Genomic DNA, 21,744 nt, shown 5'->3' on the forward strand with positions numbered 1-21,744 from the left:
GCTTTAGCTTAAGCATGAAAGTGCTCATGGAAACATACAAGGTAGCTTATCAACCTACTCCACAGATTTGCAACTATTCAGAAAAAAAAGTCAAGAAATGTTTTATTTTATTTATTTATTTTTATTTTTATTTTTTTTATTTATGATAGTCACAGAGAGAGAGAGAGAGGCAGAGACGCAGGCAGAGGGAGAAGCAGGCTCCATGCACCGGGAGCCCAACGTGGGATTCGATCCAGGGTCTCCAGGATCGCGCCCTGGGCCAAAGGCAGAAGCCAAACCGCTGCGCCACCCAGGGATCCCTCAAGAAATGTTTTAAACTAGGGGCAGCCCCAGTGGCTCAGTGGCTTAGCGCTGCCTTCGGCCCAGGGCGTGACCCTGGAGACCCAGGATCCAGTCCCGCGTCCGGCTCCCTGCGTGGAGCCTGCTTCTCCCTCTGCCTGTGTCTCTGCCTCTCTCTGTGTCTCTCATGAATAAATAAACAAAATCTTTTAAAAAAAGAAAGAAATGTTTTAAACTACAGGAACCAGGGCCGCCTGGGGGGCTCAGCGGTGGAGCATCTGCTTTCAGCCCAGGGCGTGACCCCGGGGTCCTGGGATCGAGTCCTGCGTGGGGGTCCCTGCCTGGAGCCTGCTTCTCCCTCTGCCTGGGCCTCTGCCTGTCTCAAGTATAAATAAAATCTTTAAAAAAATGAATAAACAAACACACACCTACCGGAACCAGTGATAACAAATGGAATCACATTCGTCCTTACAAAATACAAATAGCCTTGATTTCGAGGTTGTTTTTAGGTAGAGAGTCCCTAAATTTAGAACAGCGTTAGTACTCTGATAACTCAAGAAAGAGGCGGTGGATACGAAGCCAGTGTGAGCAGCGGGACAGGGCGGCGAGCCAGAGAACAGAGAACAATTTCTTAAAAATCGTCTCCCGCTGGATTCTTGCCATTCGGTCCTCGCACTCCCGGTTCAGGTTAGCTTCATCCTCAGGGAGGTCGCATGCACAAGTGCACTCGAGAAGGTACACGGCAGGCTTCCCCCCAGGATACTAATTTCTTTTTAAAAGACTTTATCTATTTGTTCCTGAGAGACCCAGAGAGAGGCAGACCCAGGCGGAGGAGGGGCAGGCCCTGCGGGGAGCCCGACGCGGGACTCGAGCCGGGACCGGGGTCACCCTGGGCCGAGGCGGCCGCCCCACCGCCCAGCCCCGGGCCCGGGCCCCAGGCCGCAAAGGGCCGCGCAGCCGCCACGTGCACCGCCCCCGAGGCTGGCGCGGGCGGGACGGTACCTCGCCCCGGAGGCTCCGCAACACCGGCCCCGGGCAGGTGCGACCCTCCGGCTCCCCGTTTCTCTCTCGTACGCAGCATTTCCCTTTGAAGAACAGTAACGACGGAGAAGATCCACTTCGTTAGCGGCGGCCCTGGGGGTCCCGGCCAGCTTCGGCAGCCCCCGCGGCGCCCAGCCCCTCCCATCCCCTCCACCCCGCGGCCCCCGCCCCGCCCCGCCCCCCGGGAACCCGCCTCCCTGCTGCCCGCCCGGGCCCCGACCCCGACCCCGACCGCGACCCCCACAGCCCTGGGGGCGGACGGCGGCCCACCCGCTCCTGCACGCACCTGCGCCGGCCGCCCGCAGGAGGGGCCTGGGTCCCGCGCCAGCACGGCCCGCAGCCGCTGCTCTCTCCCCGGCTAGCCCCCCCCCGCACCCCTCCCCCCCATCCCATCCCCCTCCCCTGCACCCCGCCCCCTCGCCCCCTCCCTCCCCATCCCCTCCATCCCCCTCCCCTCGCACCCGTCTTCCTCTCCATCCTCCTCCCCGTCGCACTCCCTCCGCCCGTCCCCCTCCATCCCCCTCCATCCCCCTCCCCGCCCCCCAGCTTTGGCTCTTCCGACCCGCTTCCCAACTCTAAGCTCCACCTCTGCTTCCCGCGCCCGCGGACAGAACTTGGGGCACCCGCCGGGCTCCCGCACGTCGCCTCCCCGCCCCCCGCCCGCCCGCAGCCCGCGCCCCGGCCCCCCGCCCCTCCTCCCCGAGACTTCGGGCGGCGGTTGGCGCGGGGACCCCGGGGCCGTCACCTTCTTCCTCCGCCATCGTCTCCGCGGAGGCCCCGGCTGCCCCTCCGGGTCCCGCGCCGCCGACCCCCTCCGCGGCCCCAGGACCGCTCCGGCCGCCGCGCCCCCACTTCCTGACCCGCCCCCCGGTGTCGCCGCCAACCGCGTCCCGCCGCGGGCCCGGGAACCAGGGAGCCGGGAGCGGAGGACGCCCGGAGCGTATTGCGGGCGCACCCAGGCCTGCGCGCGCAGGAAGACGGCCCGACGCGCGCTGGCACCGCCCACGGCCGACGCGCCCCGCCCCGCCCCGCCCTCCTGCCCCCCCGCCTTGCGTCCTGCCCTCCCCGCCTCCCGCCTTGAGCCCCGCCCTTCTGGCCTCCTGACCCCCGCCCCCCCACCCCGCCCCTCGGCCCCCCGCCCGGGGCCCTGCCCCTGGCCTCCCGACGCCCCGCCCCCGCCCCATCGCCCCGCCCCCTGGCCTCCCGACGCCCCGCCCCCGCCCGGGGCCCCGCCCCCCGGCCTCTCGACGCCCCGCCCCCCCGGCCTCCCGCCTTGCGCCCCACCCCCTGACCTCCCTGCGCCCCCGCCTCCCCGCCTGCCCCTCGCCTGCCCCCCGCCCCGCGCCCCCCGGGAAGAGGAAGGTGGGATCCCCGCGGCCCCCGCGGCTCGTGTGGCTCCCGCCAGGCGGAGAACCCGTCGGATTCCTGCCCCAGGTCCGACCCCTCCGCGCGCCCTTGCACCGCAGGCTGAGCTCAGCCGGGCGCCCGGGTTCCGAGCCACTTGGTCCTCACAGGAGAGAAGCTTCTAGGTGGAATCGAGGGCTTTTAACGCCCCACACAGCTTAAATACACTTGCATTTCGTGATAGTCTTTAAAGAAGCAGGGCCGCCCGGGGGCTCAGCGGTGGAGCAGCTGCCCTCGGCCCAGGCCGTGACCCCGGGGTCCTGGGTTCGAGTCCCGCGTCGGGCTCCCCGCAGGGCGCCTGCTTCTTCTCCCTCTGCCTGGGTCTCTGCCTCTCTCTGTGTGTCTCATGAATAAATAGATAAAATCTTTAAAAAAGAAAAAAAAGAACCATTAATACTAGGGTCGATGCGGGGGAACAGGATGCATTTAGATACTCACAGCGGGGGAGCATAGTTTTGACTTGTTATGCCCTGGCTTGTATTGCATCTGAGCATTCTCCAACAAACACCAGGAACTTTTCCCCAACAATATCCAGAAGTAGACTTAGGAAGTGACAAAATGTTCGTTTTAGAGCATGGAAAAAAAAGAAAAAAGCACTAGGACTCACTGCAGTCCTGGGGTAATTATGGACGTCCCATTCTGAGCAGGCGGCAGGATTCCCCTCACAGCGCCCTTGTCAAGTTAGGATAGTTTGAGAGAAGCTATGGCTTTTCAGAGTCGGGCAAAAAACAGTTTCAGGGACTTTTTTTATGCATTGGGTTGCCTCTAAATAGGCCTTGCCCGACAGCACTGGACCAGGAGTTAGAAACACGGTGGAGAATGCCTTATTATGTCAGCAAGACAGATTTTTCAAAGGAGCAATGGAATGTACATCCCATGAAGGAAAAGAATGCTTACTACATTCAAAAGTAGTTTTATTAGAATGTTTGGTGGCATAAAAGACATCCTTAAAAATATTTAAAATCAAGGATGTGAAAACACATTTGACACATATACAATGTAGAAATATTCTAAAATATACAAAGAACTACAAATTAAGACGTGAAAGACAACAGGCAACTCAGTGCATACGAACCTGGTTGAAGTGTAAGAACGTGAATCCACAGAAGTGCAAGTTAAAACAACTTAACGCACATCACACTTCTACCCAGCAGGTTTGCAAAACATTGAGAGTCTGAAAAGAAAAATCAATGAGGATGTGTGCATTGCATGTCAGTGCTGTGCAAAAAACCGTTCCAGGAAGGCTTTCTGTGCCTTTGGTTGCCTGTACATATGTTTTGCCCGGAAACAACACTGGACCAGGATTTAGAATCACGGCAGAGGCTGCCCATAGACCCGAAAAGACAGGGATCAAAGGAGAGAACAGAATGTGTGGACTTGAAACCACAGAGTGGGGGAGGGCATGGTCATGGGCAAGAGATACCGGAGTGTCCGCCTTATCAGATGACCCTTCCTGCGACAGCTGCACCTCCCTGGAGAACAGCACGTGGCCACCGAGGCCCGCTGTTTTCCAAGAGTCTTGGGGTGATGGCCATTCCTCCTACAGTTCCCTCATGATCCCCTCCAGGTGACGGGCTTACCTGCAAATGTGCCTGCTCTAAACAGCAGCGGGCACAGAGGGAAAACAGCCTCTTAAACGGAAACGGAATCATGAAAGAAGAAAGATCACTATTTAGTCTTGAGTTAGGAATCAGTGGAATCCTGGGCAGCCCGGGGTGGGGCGGGGGGGGGGGGGGGCAGCGGTTTAGCACTGCCTTCGGCCCAGGGCCTGGTCCTGAAGTCCTGGGATCGAGTCCCCATTTGGACTCCCTGCATGGAGCCTGCTTCTCCCTCTGCTTGTGTCTCTGCCTCTCTCTGTCTGTGTCTCTCATGAATGAATAAATGCAATCTTTAAAAAAAAAAAAAAAAGGAATCAGTGGAATCCTGACTGCCTTCCCCATTGTTCTTCCCTGAACTGTGAGACTTCCACATAAGGAAACTGACAATGGAACGTTCTATTTCCCCCCAATCTCTCATTTTGCTGAGAGAAATAGGCTTTTTTTTCCCAAAAAATATATATGTAATCTGAAAAGATAGAACCCTAAGTGCTCAAGATGTTGCCTTGCAGCAGACATCATACCTGAGTTTTCAGCAGCTCAATCCATGATTCTCTAATACCAGCTGCTCCCAGATGGCGGTGGGCACAGGCAGGGGACGCATGGCCCAAAGATCACTTCTGATGATAACTTGATTATCATCTTACCTTTGCAATCATGCACTGCTAGTTTCCAGTCCAGAGTCTGAAGGGTCATTTCATTGCCTTTTGCCTCACCTTGACCAATCTTAAAGGCCTATCACTGTCTCAAGTGGTCTTTTATTTGCAATATGCTCTCCAAGAACAGTATGATTTTCTGCCAACTTTGGAAGTTTCAGGATCCCTTCTGTATGCAATGGATATTTTTAGGGAGTGATATAAAATGCTCTTTGTTTTAAGAAGTTAAATCATGGAAATGGAGCTTAGGAGGTTATTGCAGTACACTGGGTAAGGAACAAAGACTCGGAATAAGGTTATGGAAATAAAAATGTTCAAAGAGAATGGACTCAGAGAATGCCGGTGATAAAATCTACAGCACCTGATGACAAATTGGACGTGATACGTGATGAGTTGAAGATGATTCCTGAGGTTTCTATTTTGAAATTAATCATGTAGTTTTTATATGCCAAGTATAGTGTGCTGCCAAGATGTGAGAAGAACATAAAATAGAAACCCCTGGGGACTTACCTGCTTGAAACCAACAAAATGCAGGCAAAGTCTATTTCAAAAACATTCTTTTATCAAATGCTTCAACTTGGGGCACCTGGGTGGCTCAGATGGTTAAGCGTCTGCCTTTGACTCAGGTCTTGATCCCAGAGTCCCAGGATGGAGCCCCGCATCCGCATCCGGCTCCCTGCTCATCAGGGAGTCAGCTTCTCCTTCTCCCTCTCCCCCTCCCCTGTGCTCCTGCTTCCTCTCTCTCTCTCACTCTCTCCTTCTCTCTCTCGGATAAATAAAATCTTTAAAATTAATTAAAAAAATACAGGGATCTCTGGGTGGCTCAGCAGTTTAGCACCTGCCTTTGGCCCAGGGCGCGATCCTGGAGTCCCGGGATGAGTCCCACATCCGGCTCCCTGCATGGAGCCTGCTTCTCCCTCCTCCTGTGTCTCTGCCTCTCTCTCTTTCTATGTCTATCATAAATAAATAAATAAATCTTTTAAAAAAATAAAAAAATTAATTCAAAAAATAAAAAGAAAAACCAAATGCTTCATCTTATTAGTAGTAACAGAACAGAATTAGTAAATCTTTGCATCAGTTCAGTTTTTCTTCTATTAAAGATATGGAATTTTGTTTTATCGTTATTATGTAATAAAGCCTTAATGATCTATTGGTTAGCAGCATATTTACATTATTCTCAAACACCATCTCCTTTGTGAAGTCTGAACCAAATGTGATCAATTCAGATTTGAAAACATGTAACACCCTTACCACTATTATATTCAGGCTTGTGTTGTGGTCATGTTTGATCCCCATACTTTCAACTCTCTGAAAACAATTGTAGACAAATATTTTGGAGATTGACTTAAAAGTTGATGATGATGTAGGTGTGACTTAGACCAACATAAATTGTATATTCGGCACTATCGATGAGAACAAACCCCTTGGTTTGAAGCTATTCTGTTCACTAGTTCTGATTGTGATTTTAGGTTAATGAGGGTTTTTCTTCCCCTTACCTTGTCTTTAGAAAGGGGATGAAGGGTGATACTGTCAGTTGCTCCTGCGGTTGTTTCTCAAACGCCTCACGCCTCACTTCGTCCTCCTTGTTTGAAGCTGTGGCTTCCCAGCCTCCTGAATACCTTCTCCCTATGGTCACTCCTCATAAGGACGTGCTGTCCTTTTCCACTGACAGGCATATAAGCAGAGTCGAACTATGAAATGTATAATCCTCCCAATTATATATAATAATGTGTGTTCTCTTTAGGGGCGCCTGGGTGGCTCAGTGGGTTAAGCACCTGCCTTTGGCTCAGGTCACGATATGGGGTCCTGGGATCGAGCCCTGTGTCCGTTGGGCTCCCTGCTCAGTGGGGAGTCTGCTTCTCCCTCTCCTGTCCCTCTGCCCTTCCCCTGCTTGTGCTCCTTCTCTTTCTCCAATAAAATCTTTTTTATTTCTTTTTAAAAGGTTTTATTTATTCATGAGAGACACAGAGAGAGGCAGAGACACAGGCAGAGGGAGAAGCAGGCTCCCTGCAGGGGATCCCCAGGACCCCAGGATCATGCCCTGAGCTGAAGGCTGATGCTCAGCCCCTGAGTGACCCAGGAACCCCAAATAAAATCTTTTTTAAAAATGTGTGTTCTATTTATATGTTTTAACTGAACATATTAGGTATCTTAGGACATTTTCTGGCGTTCAGGTTTTTCTAGAGTTAAAACTCCTCTAGGAAGAGATTTTTGACCAAACTGGTCATATGAAACAATACTCATTAATAAAAGTGAAACAAAAAAATAAAAAATAAATTAATAAAAGTGAAACATTTTTGGTACTTAGTGGTCTCTTATTGAGAATTTCTCAGCAAAGCTTCTATTTTAGTAGACATAGTTTGCTGACTTTGTACCAAGATTCTTTCCTCCCTTCTTTCAGATAGTAAGCCCTCAAAATAGTTGTGAAATTGAATTGATTTGAATTATCTTAGAGTTGCCAGATAAAATACGGGATGTTTTAGTATAACTATGTCCCATGTAATATTGGGCCATATTTAATACTAAAAATTATGCTATTTGTCTGAAATTCCCATTTAATTGAGTATTTAGTTTTTTCTTCATTTTGGCCTGGTGTTTTGTTTTTGCTTCAGGGCTTCTTTTTTTTTTTTTTTTTTAAGATTTTATTTATTTATTCATGAGAGACACAGAGAGAGGCAGGGACCCAGGCAGAGGGAGAAGCAGGCTCCCTGCGGGAAGCCCAATGTGGGACTCGATCTCAGGACCCCGGGGTCACAACCTGAGCTGAAGGCAGATGCTCCACCCCTGAGTCACCCAGGTGTCCCACCTTCAGGCTTTCTGGGAACATGTCATTAACAGATTAAATTCTTTCTTATGCTAGAGGGAAGGCACTGAGATAGCAGGTGCTCCTGGAACACCTCAATTGCACTAACTCGGAAGAAGAATCTGTCATTTCTAGAGCCCCAACATATCAAGCTGTTTCTGCTGTTTCAGCAGGCTGTGAAGCGCTCAGGCCGGACCTGGCTTGGCCTTGAGCACTCCTGGAGCTAACACTGCACTACTGCTCCGCCGGGGCAGATGACTTACCAGGCATATCTAGACCTGCCCTTGTTGAGAACTAATCACACTTCCAAATTATAGGTATCTTAAAACCAAAAGAGCATAATGATTTGGGGAGGGAAATTGTTTTCCACCAAAATCATGACTCAGCAACATAACAGTTTATGTGTAATAGGCGAATTGGAATAACATTTATTTTTTTAAATACCATAAAAAGTCCATCAATTATGACATGATTTAAATATAATGGTTTCTTTAAGATTTTATTTAGTGGAGGGACGACTGGGTGGCTCAGTGGTTGAGCATCTGCCTTTGGCCCAGGAATAAATAATTTCCTGTCTCTCAGGAATAAATAAATAACATCTTTAAAATATATATATTTTATTTAGTTGAGAGAGCACAAGTAGGTGGAAGGGGAGAGGGAGAAAGACTCCCCGCTGAGCTGGGAGCCGACATGGGCTCCACCCCAGGACACTGGGGTCGTGACTTGAGCCTAAGGCAGACACTGAACCACCCAGGGGTTTAGAGAGAAATTTTTAAAATCCTTTTGGAATCTTAGATAAACCCTGGGGCTGAGAATAGGACCCCGAGGAGCCAGTAGCACTGCATGTCCAGCAGGCGGCAGAAGCAGCCAAAATCATCACATTTAGGTGCATTTTATACCAAACTGTGTCTCTCTTTGGATGTGGACTTCAATATAAAAAGCATCTCACAAATAACTGGATTGATATATTTTAACATTTTTAATGATGCTAAAGAAAAACAGTTTTTGCTATTTAGTAACATTTAAATTTATAAACATTCTTTTTTTTTGAATTTGAGTAAATTTATAAACATTCTTAAAGCTGTATAGAGTTACCTTTTTTATTATTTTATTATTATTATTATTTTTTAGAATCCCATTTGTTTTCACCTTCAGGAATGAACATAAACTTGTTCATTCAGGGCCGCCTGAGGGGCTCAGTGGTTGAGCATCTGCCTTGGGCCCAGGGCGTGACCACAGGGTCCCAGGATCAAGTCCCACGTCGGGCTCCCTGCGTGGAGCCTGCTTCTCCCTCTGCCTGGGTCGCTGCCTCTCTCTTTGTCTCTCGTGAATAAATAAATAAAATCTTTAAATTAAAAAAAATTTTTAAAAAGGAAGGGAAGAGCGAATCACAAGGAAGGCTACAAGAACAAGCTGAGAATTTCACATTGATTTTTTCCTTTTTCCCACTGTTGTCCCGGAGGAGGTGCGCTGTTCCTGGATACCTGCAAGAGCAGGACGGTGCCCGGAGTGGACACAGCAAACTCCTATTCCATCTCCCTGCTCCAAAAACCCATTTAATATATTGTCCTTGGAGAGAAGACGTATCAGATATTAAACTGATAGAACACATATGACACTTGATCTTAGCCAAAAGGCTGAGAAGCGATACACATTTTAAGTTTTTTTTATTTGACTTATCTCTGCACCCAATGCGGGGCTCAAACTCACGACCCTGAGATCAAGAGTTGCACACTCCACCGACTGAGCCAGCCAGGAGCCCTACATTAATTTTTTAAATGTGCTTTTTGCTGTTGAATTCTACTACCATCCGGGTTTGGGTTATAAAACACTGGCTCAGGGCAGCCTGGGTGGCTCAGCGGTTTGGCGCCACCTTCGGCCCCGGGCGTGATCCTGGAGACCCGGGATCGAGTCCCACATCAGGTTCCCTGCATGGAGCCTGCTTCTCCCTCTGCCTCTCTCAATCTCCCTCTCTCTGTGTCTCTCATGAATAAATAAATAAAATCTTTAAAAAATCTAAAAAAAATAAAACACTGGCTCAGATTCAGGTGTGTAACCAGAAGTTTTGTTACCCATTTACCTGCATTCACTCCTCGAACAGCAACAACATGCAGCTACTGAATAATTCAGGTGGTGACTTAGTGGCGGGCTGGCCATAAAGTAGAAAGGCCAAAGGAGCACCGTGAAGCCCTGCCCCGCGACACTGCGTGTGCTGTGCTAGGAGGAGGAGCAAGTGGGAGTGGTAACCACATCAACCGTCTCCAAACCTTACTCTTCCAACGTAATGACTCCCAGCTTGGTTTTTGGCTTTAAATATCCCTCCACGGTCCACCAGATGGAATCGTGCTGAACTACATTGAAAGAAGGACAAAAGTTAGGTCTAAGCTCGGGGCAAGTCAAGCAGTTTGCTTCTGAACCTTTCCTTCCCACTAGGCCCACGCTTTGGGATCTTGGCTCTCACGGTGTCTCTCCACACCAAGGAAGCAGGACTAAGGTAGAAAACCAGTTCTCTCCCCAAGGCACCCACTTAGTGCTCTTGCTCTCGAGGTTCATCCTGATTGCCTTCCGGTCTTGAGAGTTTAGATCATCTCCTGTCTAGTCTTGGTCCCCCTGGATCAGCACAGAGACTATAGCACGAACAGATCAGATTCAGCCTTGAACCGAAGACACCCAAAAACAGATTATTTCCAGCGGATCAGTTTTTTTTTTTTTTTTATGTTTTTTTCGGTTCAGTGATTTTTAAGATTTTATCTATTTGAGAGAGAGCATGAGCCAGGGCAGAGGGAGCAGGGGGGCAAGCAGACTGCCCTGCTGAGCGCACAGCCTGACCCGGGGCTCCAAGGACCCCAGGACCCCAAGGACCCAAGATCAAACCTGAACCTAAGCAAGACACTTAACCAACTGTGCCACCCAGGGGCCGCACCAGTTCAGTTCGGTTCTTCTACTACTAGGGTAGCCCAATTTTTAACTTGGAGATTGTTTATTCTTTAATCTCTACACCCAACATGAGGCTCGAACTCACGACCCTGAGATCGAGAGTCCCACGTGCTTCCAACTGAGCACTGGCCTGCAGCCGCCAGGTGCCCCATTTTAAACTTGACCCAAAGGATTTGCTCCAAAATAACACAACGGGGGAAATGGAAAGGGACGTGAGGCAAGATGGGCGGAACCAGCGGACCAGGTTCAAGGCATTTGTTGCCATCGGAGATTACAACGGACACGTGGGTCTGGGCGTCAAGTGCTCCAAGGAGGTAGCCACTGCCATCCGTGGGGCCATCATCCTGGCCAAGCTTTCCATCGTCCCCGTGCCACGAGGCTACTGGGGGAACAAGATCGGCAAGCCCCACACTGTCCCATGCAAGGTGACTGGTCGCTGTGGTTCTGTGCTGGTGCTTCTTATCCCTGCCCCCAGAGGCACTGGCATTGTCTCAGCCCCTGTGCCCAAGAAGCTACGATGATGGCTGGTATTGACGACGGCTACACTTCGGCCAGGGGCTGCACTGCCACCTGGGGAACTTTGCCAAGGCTACTTTTGATGCGATCTCCAAGGCCTACAGCTATCTCACCCCTGATCTCTGGAAAGAGACTGTGTTCACCAAGTCTCCCTATCAGGAATTCACTGACCACCTTGTAAAGACCCACACCAGAGTCTCCGCACAGAGGACCCAGGCTCCAGCTGTGGCTACCGCATAGTTTTCTTGTAAGAAAAATAAAAGTGAATTACAGCTTGTAAAAAAAAAAAATGTGTACATGTGTGCTATGTAAGGGAGGTAAATGGAACAATGAGCTTAGCACAGACAACTCTTTGGTTCAGGGATGGGAATAGGGGCGCCTGGGTGGCTCAGGGGTTGGCGTCTGCCTCTGGCCCAGGTCGTGATCCCGCAGGGAGCCTGCTTCTCCCTCTGCCTGCGTCTCCCATGAATAAATAAAATCTTTAAAAAAAAGGGGGGGGGGGGACTGGACGATGTTAAATGCCTGCAGAGACGAGGAAGGTGGTGAGAGCTGCACCCTTGTGGAGGGCGGCAGAGACGCAGTGAGGTCAGGTGCCAGGGGCATGGGCAAGGCAGGGAGGGCTGAGCACCCTTCCCCAGTGGCCGCCACTTCGCATCCCGCAAGGGGCCAGAAAGGGGCCAGAAAGGGGCCGGACAGACGGAAATGCAGGCTTACTTCCCGCCGGGGGGTCATGGGGATCATGGTCTCGAGTGGGAGCGATGCACTCGGGCCTGCAACAAGCTGGTGCGGGCCCGGTGATGCCAACACACCGGCTCCCAAGCAGCAGAGCTTGGGCAAGACCCAACCGGGGCCCTGAAGACCGGCGAGAATTCGGATTTGAGATTGCAGGACTCGGAGCCGGCAGGGAGCCCCGGGAGCCCCGGGTGGGACCCGGAGGCAAGGCGCTAGGTCTTGCTAGCTCTACGGGGCTTATGTGGCTTTTTACGTGGTCAAACGGAGCACCAGTGATACCCTGCAAGGGCAAAACAGTTTCTGTAACAGCTAAACATTTCAAGATCAAAGTTTCAATGATTTATGCTTTAAAGGTGCTTGTTAGAACTGTATCTGGGGGGTGCCCGGGGGGCTCGGTGGTTGAGCGTCTGCCTTTGGCTCAGGCCATGATCCCGGGGTCCTGGGATCGAGTCCCGCGTCGGGCTCCTCTGCCTCTCTCACGAATAAATAAAATCTTAAGAAAAAGAACTGTATGTGGAGTGCATTTATCCTTGATAGCTTTTACAAATCCTTATGGCAAACGGGAAAAAAACAAAACAAAAGCTTACCACCTTGGAAAAAGACGGCTTACCCCTACCCTTCCTCCATGACCCTAACTCTTCCAGTAATAAGCACGAACACACATTTTGAGATTAAACAGGCAGGTTTTTATTATCAAATGTAACAATTCTACGAAAACTCAATGGTATTGTGGTTAGGTATTACTTCCTATCTTAAAGTCTTTCAGAGGTTTGGGCAGACAGCATCTTAAAGCATCCGGTATAAACAACTCTTTTTCTGATCTTAAGTGCCGGTTGTCACCAATCTTCACACAAAATGGTTTTCTATTGTTTTTTTTTTTTTTTTCCTACTGCAGTTAAAGGGCCATTGCTGGTCAGGTGAAGAGGGAACGTTTGGCTCTCCATTCAAGATGTTAATCAAAGTAATGCAAAGTAAATAAAAATAGCAGCCACATAAATCTGCAGGGCATTGCATCCAAACGCTAAGGACAACAGGAGGAACTTAAGAAACGCATGTACACTTAATCAGATCCTATTTTCCTCTTTGGAGTTACGCGAGGCAGCAGTACTAGCTAGCTAGTGTCTAATATTGCACTTTTGTAGCTAAACACATAGTGCTAAACACTGACAGCATCAATAGCTGCTCTAACCGCTTCAGTGTTTACCTCTCAGTCCAGCATGCTGACTATAATCCTATGCTTTTAAAAGTTTTAATTATTTGACAGTTAAGGCATTAGAGAGAAAGGTTTAAGGCTCTATCTTAATATATACAAGCATTCACTTCAGTTAGTATATTGCTTTCTAGAATACACTGTTCAAATAGTCTCATTTTACGATATTAAAAACTATGGGATTTCTCTTATTAAAGTCCAAACCATCAGTAATGGGAAAAGTACAATATAAAATAACACATACGAAGCCACAATGTTCCGTTATGGTTTAAACTAGAAATGACTAACTACACATAGCTGCTTCATTTTTGGTTTCGCATTTTGGCCCCTAGTTCGTTCTTATTTACAAACTGGTACGTGCTGAAGAAAAAGATGCGACTTTTAAGCTATGAATGTTTGGTGGTGGGTGCGCAAGATCTTCTGATTTATCCCAAGGTGTGTTAAAAGTCAAGTTTCATTGGCTTAACTGCAAGACATCATGAGGGCCAAGGCAGTGGGAAAATATTCGTTTTATTTCTTTTCTTAAGTTTGTGACTTAAAGATCCCAAGACCTTATTCTTGAATGACTTAGGAAGAGGGCACGCTTGTGCAGAAGACCAGGAGATGGAGAACGAACAATGGAAACACACGAAGGAAGCTTCCACGACAGAGTTCCTCATGGAGATGGTAGACGCTAATATTTTTTTTTTTTGTCCAAGACTTAAAACTTAGGAAACACTCATGATGCCACGTTAGCTGGAAGTAATGGCGTCACCCGATTTCAAATTCACATTTTAAATGCCTATTTGCAACCAGCAAGGAGCCAGGCATGCTGCTTGCTACAAGGATTTGGCTTCACTGGCTCAAATTTTTTACTCTACCCAAAGACAGGGCAAAAGCCCACTGTCCAATCATGTTTGCTGAAAATACTGCAGCCTGAGTGTAGACAAACTTCCCCTGACATTGCTAGAAGTTGTCGTATCTGACGGTTTCGGGATCACCACACATCTTTCAAACACTGGGGAAAAAACAAACAAACAAAACAAATGGAAATATTAGTCTCTGAATTTTTCAATTATTGGCAGCTATAAAAAAATGATTTTGAATTACAAAAGGTCTAAAAAGCCTTAAGGTGGCCCAAATTTTTATTTTACACGGACATAGCTGGCATTTCCACAATTCCCCATCCTTTGTATTTCCGCGTGTGATAACGTGGATGTTTTCACCTTCACTCAGCTCCTCTGTGCAGAGACCATTTTACGCCTATTCACACACAGACATTCCTCAGTCTGGGTCCCCACGTTACCACAGCATTCTTTCGACAGCAGAGGCTCGATACCATTATTAAAACCATTAAGACCATTTTTAAAAACTAAATTCTAGTAGAAGAAATTTCAAATAATGTGAAACAAAAATATTTGAGTAAGAAGCCCCGGGGCATGGCGTTATAGGAAACAGAAACTCTGTTATGTCAGTGACTAGCTAATTAACAACCTTCCTGTGGATTAATTCATTTATCCGCACAACTACCCTATTGGATTACCATGTTATCCCCATTATACAGATGGGGAAATGGAGGCCCAGAGCGATTAAACCACTAATCAGCAGGTCCAGAATGTGAACGCAGATTGGCTCTATTATGCTAGTTCACTTACACACCACACAAAAACTTCTTTAAAGTGAAAACTTTAACTGGGTATACCGTGCATACTTTCACACATAGATGGGAAACAGGACTGCAGATAGAAACGAGAACAGCTCTTCAGAGTTCAGACCTGTTCGATATTGGCCAGTTTGATATTGTAGCCAAGGTTGAATTTCCTTTAATAAGAGATTCAAAAATTGATACAAACTTAGAATCAGGTATTTAAAAAAACAAATATGTTAGAATTCATCCTTAAAATGTGGTTTACAGGGACGCCTGAGTGGCTCAGTGGTTGAGTGTCTACCTTTGGCTCAGGGCATGACCCCAGAGTCCTGGGATCGAGTTCCACATTAGGCTCCCCATGAGGAGCCTGTTTATCCCTCTGCCTGTGTGTGTCTGTCTCTCTCTCTGTCTCTCATAAATAAATTTTTTTAAATGTGGTTTACAAAGTGATCATATTTTAGTGCTCAGTGTAAAATACGATACATCGAAAGCTTCTCCTTGGATACCAAATACAAAATTCTTTTTTCTTTTTTTAATATTATCCAATTTCTAGCTTTCATGGTTTTTTTTTTTTTCTTTTTTAAGATTTATTTATTCATTCATTCAGAGAGAGCGAAGAGAGAGGCAGAGACACAGGGAGAGGGAGAAGCAGGCTCCATGCAGGGAGCCGGATGTGGGACTCGAGCCCGAGTCTCCAGGATCACACCCCGGGCTGAAGGTGGCGCTAAACCGCTGCGCCACCGGGGCTGCCCACAAATAATATTTCTATCAATGGCCTAGCAATACAACTGTCTAAGATCTACTGTATCCTACTTTTGGCAAGAACACTTGGATTTTCCTTAAATGACATCTGTCCCATCACCCATCCTCGAGCCCATAACACGGCAACTTTACAACGGAGCCCAACAATGACACACACGACCAATCAGAGCCCTGTATGTCTCTGGCAATGGTGTTTTCTGAAACGGACTTAAGGCCAGGCCAGTGAAGCTCAGTTCCTGGCTTGCTTCTGGACTTAAATTGGACTCCCAGGAATCCAAGTGTTGCTGGGAGTACGTCATGGATAGAGGTTGGCCAAGAGTAAGCCCTTGGATTCAGGCAAGTCCGTCAACCCTGGGTCTGTCATCAGTTAATAAATTAAAACTTCCTCATTCCCAGCTCATATTATTGTTATTCTAGTAAGAAACCAACTTATTTGCTGAAAATTATACCTTCATATTCTGTGAAAATGTAGAAAAGTCTGAAAGAAATTAGAAGTCTAACCTTCTCAAGCCTGCTTTTTAATCCCAGTAGTATCTAATGCAATTTTAGTATTTAGCACTGAAACTGTAGACTCTAAGCTGCTAGCAAAAGACAAACCCTGAAGGGATCCCTGGGTGGCGCAGCGGTTTGGCGCCTGCCTTTGGCCCAGGGCGCGATCCTGGAGACCCGGGATCGAGTCCCACATCAGGCTCCCAGTGCATGGAGCCTGCTTCTCCCTCTGCCTGTGTCTCTGCCTCTCTCTCTCTCTGTGACTATCATAAATAAATAAATTTAAAAAAAAAAAAAAAAAAAAAAAAAGACAAACCCTGAAAAACCTCCAACTGCCCCCCCCCCCCCAACAACAAAAACCTCCAAAACAAACAAAAAACTAAAGTTTCCTATTCTCCTTTAGGTGCAGAAAAGTGGACAGTAAAACAGGAAACTATTATGCAAAGACAATTTTGAGCTACAACTGCAAATGTTCACAAATCTGTCATTCCTTTCCAGTGAAATCTGTTTTAAAAAATGTTTTATTTTGCATACTGTCATCGAAAGTACCATGTACAAAAAAAATCTTTTTTTAATAAAGATTTTATTTATTTATGAGACAGACACACACACAGAGGCAGAGACACAGGCAGAGGGAAAAGCAGGCTCCCTGTGGGGACCCCTATGCGGGACTCAATCCCAGGACCCCAAGATCACCCCCTGGGCCAAAGGCAGGCACTCAACCACTGAGCCATCCAGGTGTCCCCAAAGAAATCTTTTAAGATATTTGGGTTTTGGGGTACCTGGGTGGCTCGGTCAGCTACATGTTAAACTCTTGATTTCAGGTCAGGTCATAATCTCAGCATGAGAGTCTGCTTCTCCATTTGCCCCTCCCCCCATGCTCTCTAAAAATAAATAAATCTTAAAAAAAAAAATCCAGATTTCACCAATTGGTGTTAAGCCCTGTGGCATGAAGCTGACCCCTCAAAAAGCCTACAGTTCTGATTAGTTGTAATATTTTATTTCCTTATAGTAATTCTGAAATCTCTTTTCTGAAAAATTTAAGTCTTTTGTGAGATTTCTTTGTTAGGACAAAGGAACAGTTTCTTCTTCCTCATATGTAAGATAAAATAAAACCCATAACTCCGATTCCTTAAAGAAAATTTGTTTGATAGCCTTTTTGTTACTTAAATCCACAATAAGCATTTACTTAGCTATTGTTGCCCAATATTATAAATACTAGTTGGAAGAGAAAGAGAAAAATCCTGTCTACTTTTGAAAGCTTCTTTATCCAAAAGATACATTGGATATTTTGGCCAGAAACTAAAATGAGTCACTATACTGATCCAAAAAAAAATAATTAAAAATTACAAAAGACAGATCATTTTCATCCACAAAGCCATCTAAACGATACACTGAAGAGGCCAGGTATAGAAGATACCCTCCAAACGAGAGCGACATAGTTTTTGTTTGTTGGGTCTTGTTTTGTCTTTCCACAAAACCCAACTGTTGTGGAAATAACCAGGCTTAACAGATGTAAGAGCCTCCAAAAATACCTAGTACAGACAAAAGTTTTCACAAAAAAGCAAAGGAAACTGTCAGCACTTCATCTTGGACTTCCCAGCCTCCGGGACTGTGAGAACTTGAAGGTGTGGTTCCATCCAATCCATGGAATTTGTGACGGCAGCCCAAATGGACCAAGATATTCACTCAGCAAATTATGAAGATTAAGATTACCGCCAGTAATGTCACGTGGGCATAATAACCCAAATACCACGTGAGGGGATATTTGGGATACCATCACCTCTATGGTATTATCCTTTCGTAATTGTTCTTTTATTATAGTACATGAATTATATATTTGTTACGTAAATATTACTCTATTATTTTCTATTATTCTTACCCCATTACCCTGGTATAGCCACAAGAAAAATATTAAATCCAAACTGAAGGAGCACCCACAAAATACCTCGAGAGCAGAATACCTCAAAATTGTCAAGGTCATGACAAACAACTAACCAAGAAACTAACCCAGACTAGAGGACGCCACGGAGACAGGTAGCTGCAACAGGGAACAGAAAAAGGACATTAATGGAAAAATTGGTAGAAATCTGAATAATGTCCGGAACTTCATAGTCACAAGCACTGCTCCTGTAATGATGATGGTGATCACAGCAACAAAATAGTTATCTGTCTACCTATAGGACTTTACAGTGTGCCAGACTTGTTTACACATTAATCCACCGGATGCTTACCCCCTAGCAAGGTTGGGTCACATGCGAAGAAGTGATGCTCACGTGCATCTTACAGAGCAGGGAAGCAGCGCCTCTAAACGCTCATCTCCCACGTACGCAAAATATGGTCATACATAAGCATCTGCTGACAAATTTAAATTTGTGAGCTGGCCCTGGCCCCCCGATGCACTGGGAGTGTCAGCTTGGAGACCAGGGTGATGGGGGGGAGGGGTCAGGGGCACCCACAAGTGTGGCCTCCGTAGGAGCCGCTTCCCCCAGCCAGCCCCCAACTCTCCTTCCCCAGGAGCATCTCCAGGAGCCAGTGAGCTGCCCTCGGGGGCCTTTTAGGACAAAAAAGACACAGCCCAGAAGTTCTTGGGGTCGGCAGCAAAGATCGGACAAAGCTACGCGGGAAGGTGGAGCAGCGGAACTTCACCTGAGCTGCTCGTGGGCTTCACCACTGCTCCCGGACACTGACAGCAACGACGCGGTTTTTCTTTTTTCTTTTCTTTTCTTTCTTTTTTTTTTTTTTTAATTTTTATTTATTTATGTTAGTCACAGAGAGAGAGAGAGAGAGAGAGAGAGAGAGAGGCAGAGACACAGGCAGAGGGAGAAGCAGGCTCCATGCACCGGGAGCCCGACGTGGGATTTGATCCCGGGTCTCCAGGATCGCGCCCTGGGCCAAAGGCAGGCGTTAAACCACTGCGCCACCCAGGGATCCCTCTCTCTTTCTTCCTTTCTTTTTTTTCTTTCTTTCTAGATTTTATTTATTCATGACAGAGAGAGAGAGAGAGAGAGGCGCAGAGACACAGGCAGAGGGAGAAGCAGACTCCACCCAGGGAGCCTGATATGGGATTCGATCCCGGGACTCCAGGATCATGCCCCAGGCCAAAGGCAGGTGCTAAACCTCTGAGCCACCCAGGGATCCCTGTTCTTTCAAGACATTTTTATTGTTACCAGGTTCCTGTGACTGCTGTAACAAATGACGGCAATTTCGGGGTGCCCCGGTGGCTCAGGGGGCGGTTGAGCCTCTGACTCGGGATCGTGGCTCAGGTAACAATCCCAGGGGTGGGAGACTGAGCCCCGCACAGGCTCCCTGCTCAGCACGGAGTCTGCCTTAGATCCTCTCCCTCCCCGCCTCAACTTGCAACCACAAGTGCGCTTTCTCACTCTCTCTAAAATAAGTAAATCTTTTTTTTTTTAAATAAAGACTTTATTTACTTATTCATGAGAGACACAGAGACACAGGCAGAGGGAGAAGCAGGCTCCCTGTGGGAAGCCTGATGCAGGACTCGATCCCAGGAAGCTGGGGTCATGCCCTGGGCCAAAGGCAGATGCTCAGCCACTGAGCCCCCCAGGCGTCCCATTAAATAAGTCTTTTAAAAAATCATTGCAGTTGGGTGGCTTGAAACAATCCTGGCAGCCAGAAGTCAGAAATCAAGGCGTCAGCCAGGCTGCACACCCTCCAGAGGCTCTTGGAGAAAATTCATCACCTCTTTCAGCTTCTGAGGGCTTCAGGTGCCCCTTGACTTTCGTCTGCATTATTCCAATCTCTGCCTCCAGAGCTGCACTGTCTCCTCTTCTCCATCTGCCTGTTCTCCTTCTGCCTCTATGCACTAAGGGCCCACCCAGAGAATCCAGGATAAACCCCTCCTCCCAAGATCCTTAATTTACATTTTGGGCCAGGTAACAGTCACAGGTTCCAGGGATTGAGACATCTATTTGGGAGATACTTGGGTGGCTTAGCGGTTGAGCATCTGCCTTCGGCTCAGGTCGTGATCCTGGGGTCCCGGGATCGATTCCCGCGTCGGGCTCCCTACATGGAGTCTGCTTCTCCCTCTGCCTATGTCTCTGCTTCTCACTCTGTCTTTCATGAATAAATATCTTAAACACACACACACACACACACACACACACACATACATTTGGGACCACCATTCAGTCCACTACAAGTACTGACTCTGCATGTTCTTATTTGCTCAATTAAAAAAAAAAAAAAAAAGAGTACCAAGTCTGAAACGAGAAGTGATGGATCTTTTGGTCCACTTGGTCATAAGCTACATGACTCTGAATGTTATCCAGCCTCCTGGGTTTCACGTCCTCATCCATCAGATGGAGCATAGGGTACCTGCCCTGATGCCTCACGGTGCTGTGATGAGGCCCAAGGAGCACTGGACGCATAAAACTGCTTAGAGAGCACAGGGCACTCTATTGGTATAACAGATGACTGGTGATGACACATCTGATTATTAATATATAGTCACACTATAAGGTTAAGGGGAGAGAAACTAGGTCCAAACTGCATGAGGGCATACAAAAAAAAAGAAGCTGAAAGAAATATTTGTTGTGGTTATATCTGAAGGGCGGAATTTTTAGAGACTTCTTTGTACCTGTCTATATGTTCCAAATTTTTAAAAATGAGCACGCAATACTTCTGTGATCCTTACCTCCCAGGGTTACTGAGATCATTAAATGAGGTAACTTATTACTTATGCCAAGTGTTTCACATAGTAATTCATGTGAATTTTTTAAAATTCTCAACATAAAAGCAGATTAATCTAAAATTAGAATAATAAAATGCAAAAATCTGGATTTTAACAGGGCATCTGATTTGCTATTCTATCATAACCCCAAGCATAAGATAGAATCAAAGGTGAGTAATGGTTATAGTCAATTTAGGATATTTTTTTTTTAATTATAAGATTTTATTTATTTGACAGAGAGCGAGAGCACAAGCAGGGGGAATAGCAGAGAGAAAAGTGAAAAGCAGGCTCCCTTCTGGGAGGTGGGATGGGGCCTGATCGCAGGACCCCCAAATCATGACCTGAGCTGAAGGCAGATTCTTAACCAACGGAGCCACCCAGGCACCCCAGATATTTCTAATGTAATAGCAAAAAGTTTCACTTCTAGCCATTTCTTATTCAATATATTCATTTTGCTACGTAGATAGTATGCTTATCAAATCCATTAAACAGCATTAAGAGTTAAATAAAGAACATTTCATGGTAGGGACGCCTGGGTGGCTCAGCAGTTGGGCAACTGCCGTTGGCTCAGGGTGTGATCCTGGGTCTGGGGATGGAGTCCCACATCGGGCTCCCTGCATGGAGCCTGCTTCTCCTTCTGCCTGGGTCTCTGCCTCTCTCTCTAATAAATCAAATCTTAAAAACAGAACAAAAAACCAAAAAAAATATTTTAAATGACAAAGTGTATACCGAAAAGAGTATCAAAAAGACTGGAATAGGGATGCCTGGGTGGCTCAGTCAGTTAAGCAGCTGCCTTCAGCTCAGATCATAATCTCAGGGTCCTGGGATCGAGCCCCACATCTGGCTCCCTGCTCAGAGGGGAGTCTGCTTCTTCCTCTGCACTCCCCGCCTCTTGTTTTCTCTCGCCTCTTGTTTTCTCTCGAATAAATAAAATCTTAAAACAAAAGGCCGAAATAATGTGCTCCCATCATTGTGAGCTAAACTAGAAAATAGCCCA

At 47.4% G+C, this 21,744-nt stretch overlaps 2 protein-coding genes, 1 non-coding gene and 1 pseudogene across 12 annotated transcripts in view; 1 reads left to right on the plus strand and 3 right to left on the minus strand.

Moving 5' to 3' along the window:
- The window catches only part of DPY19L4 (dpy-19 like 4), a 62,427-nt gene extending 60,168 nt beyond the window's left edge, over positions 1 to 2,259 (minus strand). Inside the window, exon 1 of one of the 6 annotated variants that reach the window (XM_072803873.1) lies at positions 2,066 to 2,259. In XM_072803873.1, the coding sequence (XP_072659974.1) occupies positions 2,066 to 2,081 (16 nt within the window). In that variant the 5' untranslated portion in view covers positions 2,082 to 2,259. Of the gene's footprint in view, positions 1 to 711; positions 967 to 1,281; positions 1,463 to 2,065 lie in introns of those variants that run through there. The other 5 variants (XM_072803876.1, XM_072803872.1, XM_072803875.1 and 2 more) reach the window with 5 other exon arrangements.
- A 6,979-nt stretch (positions 2,260 to 9,238) lies between these two features.
- On the minus strand, positions 9,239 to 9,427 carry LOC140620441 (U2 spliceosomal RNA). Its single transcript, XR_012020235.1, has one exon. It is a non-coding gene; the product is annotated as a U2 spliceosomal RNA (small nuclear RNA).
- Positions 9,428 to 10,915: 1,488 nt separating this feature from the next.
- Positions 10,916 to 11,471, plus strand: LOC140619908 (small ribosomal subunit protein uS5 pseudogene; annotated as a pseudogene).
- A 1,155-nt stretch (positions 11,472 to 12,626) lies between these two features.
- The window catches only part of ESRP1 (epithelial splicing regulatory protein 1), a 55,923-nt gene continuing 46,805 nt past the window's right edge, over positions 12,627 to 21,744 (minus strand). For all 5 annotated transcript variants that reach the window (XM_072803881.1, XM_072803883.1, XM_072803882.1 and 2 more), the window contains one exon: positions 12,627 to 14,170. Coding sequence is in view for 2 of the 5 variants with exons in the window: in XM_072803882.1 (XP_072659983.1) it covers positions 14,150 to 14,170 (21 nt within the window). In the remaining 3 variants the exon portion in view is untranslated. The remainder of the gene's footprint in view (positions 14,171 to 21,744) is intronic.

This window comes from Canis lupus, chromosome 28, assembly GCF_048164855.1.
Source record: "Canis lupus baileyi chromosome 28, mCanLup2.hap1, whole genome shotgun sequence".
NCBI classification, from domain to species: domain Eukaryota; kingdom Metazoa; phylum Chordata; class Mammalia; order Carnivora; family Canidae; genus Canis; species Canis lupus.